This window comes from Anarhichas minor, unplaced genomic scaffold (genome assembly GCF_050575085.1).
Source record: "Anarhichas minor isolate MPS153535 unplaced genomic scaffold, ASM5057508v1 ptg000074l, whole genome shotgun sequence".
Classification (NCBI taxonomy): Eukaryota; Metazoa; Chordata; class Actinopteri; order Perciformes; family Anarhichadidae; genus Anarhichas; species Anarhichas minor.
In genome coordinates this window covers 517,501-520,608 of record NW_027466520.1, presented here as the reverse complement: position 1 = coordinate 520,608, position 3,108 = coordinate 517,501, and the positions used below count along the sequence as shown (strand labels likewise).

Here is a 3,108-nt window from a genome sequence, read left to right as displayed (position 1 = left end):
AAGCATGCAAAGGGTCATTTATGAGAGTGGAGCGTGAGTTTACAGTCACAATGAAAGTTTTTTCAGGTCCTGTAACTGTTCTGGTTGAAGTTGGATTTGTTAGCGGTTAGTGCATGCCTACAGGGTGAGTTGAAGCATGCAGTTAAACGTTAGTAGTCAATGATAAGCCGGATTTTCTGGTTGGTTTCAACACTGGCTAGATTGGCGAGATGCACTTCCTGCGAAGTGCATCTCTCTAAGTGGACAACTGCTTTTTGTTTTGTTTTGATATCGATATATAGTCTGCACTTAGTAGTTCAGGAGTAGTTCTTACAACTCAACTCACATACAGAGGACTTCCAACGAGAGGGGAAAGGAGCAACAGAAGAAAATGAAGTATAATATACGAAAAACTGAGGCCAGAGACGTGTCTGAAATATTACGACTGGTGAAGGTAGGCCGCAGCGGATATGTGGACGTTTAAATGGTGTTATTCGATGGGAAGTACCGGTGGAGCGGTCGCCCCTCACTCGGGCTTCAGCTAATATATAAGAACATAATAATAATTAAATTAATTCATAAATAAAACCAATAGTTTTTAAAGTAATTAAAATAAGTATAATTATGATACAATAATATGATATACAATATTCTGATCTGGGCCATTCTGCATAATGAGTACTTTGACTTTTGATACTTTCATTATATTTTGAAACAAATACTTTTATACGTTTAAATGAGTAAGCTTTTAAATGTAGGACATTATCTCGTAAATATTTCTACACTGTGGTATACTACTTTTTTAAAGTACTTCTTCCCCTCACTGCTCAAAGTAGGCTACAATGTACCTTTCCTCCTCTGCCATCAAAAACAAACGAAGATCTTATGACAGAGTGAAAGCACACGCGTCACGTGATCGTCGCTTGTGACCCGATTGGCTAAAAAAGAAAGAAAAGATGGCCGGAGGCTGTCGCTGATTCGTCAGCAATCCGAGAAGCAGGAAGGGGGGCACCAGCCAATCGCGTGCCAGCGCGAGCCTGGGTATAAAAGCAAAGTGGTACACAAAGACGACGGCAGTTTGAACTGGCAGCGACCCAGCCGAGGGTGTGATCTACTGGATGAATTGTCGAGACAAACGCGTCCGGACCAGAGGCTGACTGCGGGGAACAGGCCACTCTGAAGCGAATGAAGAAACAACTCATCTTTCACTTCACATACAGAGGACTTCTAACGAGAGGGAAAAAGAGCAAAAGAAGAAAATGGAGTTTAAATTACGAAAAGCTGAACCCAGAGACGTGTCTGATATATTACGACTGGTGAAGGTAGGCCGCGGCGGATATGTGGACGTTTAAATGGTGTTATTCGATGGGAAGTACCCGTGAAGCGGTCGCCCCTCACTCGGGCTTCAGCTAATATATAAGAACAATAATAATAATAATTAAATACATTTATAAATAATAATAATAATAAATTACTAAATAAAAACTGTAATAATACTAATACATTAATAATAATTAGTAATACATTATTAAATAAAAATAATAAATTTATATATTTATACACTAGCTAACGTCAGCTAATTGTTGGTATTTAATAGTTAAATAAAAATAATTATATAATTTAAAATGATTATTAATTAATATAAAGTAAATAATAATTTATAAATAATAATATAACGTGAGCTAATTGTTGGCTACATTGCTAGTTAGCCTGGACCTTCCCATGAACTGTACTTTAGGTCGGATGACTCGGAACCGATGTGTCGCACCGTGTTGGTGAACTTCTGTGAGATTAGTTAGTGTCGTGTCTTTGTTTACAGCCTGACGTCACATCCGGTGCGACTTCCGGTTCTCCTAATATGGTGCGTCTTACCTTGAGCTTATCAAAGGTTATTACACTCGTGTTACTAACGGAGCTGGCATGAGTAACACGACCAGGGCTGCAGGTACACTGTTTGAATCGGTCTGTAGAGTAATGCACTGTTTAAATGTGTTTAAAAGTAAGAAAAACACGACGTCTTTAAATCATTGTTGTCCAAAAACCAAATGTATTCAATTCACAAAGATACTCACAGGAAATAGTCCCATTTGAGAAGCTGGAGGCTGTTAATCGTTGGTGTTTTTTAAGAATAATTCTAATTGTAATAATTGTACTAGTGTTTGCTGTTGCATTGTACTGATATTAGGACACTACATTGTAAATAAATAACCTGCAAAGGGACTACACACCAAACTCTCTAGCTATGACTCACTTGCACTGTCCCGGGTTAATGCATGAATAAAAATAGAACCTTATTATTATTTAAGGGGGCTAATAATCCTCCCATGACGCAGTCAGTGAATGCTTTCTGAGCCAGCTGTTACAGCAGCACAACGATGGAGAGAAGTACAGATTAATAGGTGTAATAGTAAAACGAATAATAAAGGTGTTATACAATAATAATAATATAAACTATACAGGAGTAGATGGAACCAAAGGCGTGGTTAACAGAGTCTAGTATGTCAACAGTTAAGTCCACTAAAAGTGTGAACTATTCTGGTTCCGGGGGATTTTGCTCTGCATTTTAATTTAGATAATGAATGTTGTCTGATCGTATTGTTCTCCGATGTTTTACACTCTGAAATGCACGTTTGTTTGTGCGTCGGTTGAAAGTCTCTTTGGCTCTAAACACGTTTGTACTCGTGTGCTTCGTGTTGCAGGAGCTTGCAAAGTTTGAAGAGATGGAGGACCAGGTGATCCTGACTGAAAAAGGTGAGCTCGTCTTTATCCACCGATGCACATTAAATGTTGTTATTCTTGTGCTTCAACGTTTGATTTCCTTGCAGAACTCCTCGAGGATGGATTTGGTGACACCCCGTTTTACCATTGCTTTGTAGCTGAAATCCAAGGAGAGAACAGCAGTGACGGTAAGAGGCCACGCCTCTTTCAGGAGCAAAACAAACGCTCGGGTGTCTCCTCAAACGGGCTCGCCTGCTTCAAACACGTTGTTTACGAGTTACAGCTGTCAGACACTTGTTAAAGAGTGTCGGGTGTTGTCTTCTGACTGAAACTTGAGTTCTTTAAATGATCTCATTTCCCAGAATAACATTTTCTAAGTTTGAGTTCATGACGCGTCTCTTCCGTCCTCTG

The 3,108-nt window shown here is 39.2% G+C and overlaps 1 protein-coding gene across 1 annotated transcript in view; it reads left to right on the top strand.

Annotated features, from left to right (window-relative positions):
* The first annotated feature begins 1,044 nt into the window (after nucleotides 1–1,044).
* The window catches only part of LOC142937368 (diamine acetyltransferase 1-like), a 4,290-nt gene continuing 2,226 nt past the window's right edge, over nucleotides 1,045–3,108 (top strand). The window contains exons 1-3 of the mRNA XM_076080243.1: nucleotides 1,045–1,301; nucleotides 2,679–2,730; nucleotides 2,805–2,885. Of these exons, the coding sequence (XP_075936358.1) occupies nucleotides 1,239–1,301; nucleotides 2,679–2,730; nucleotides 2,805–2,885 (196 nt within the window). The 5' untranslated portion in view covers nucleotides 1,045–1,238. The remainder of the gene's footprint in view (nucleotides 1,302–2,678; nucleotides 2,731–2,804; nucleotides 2,886–3,108) is intronic.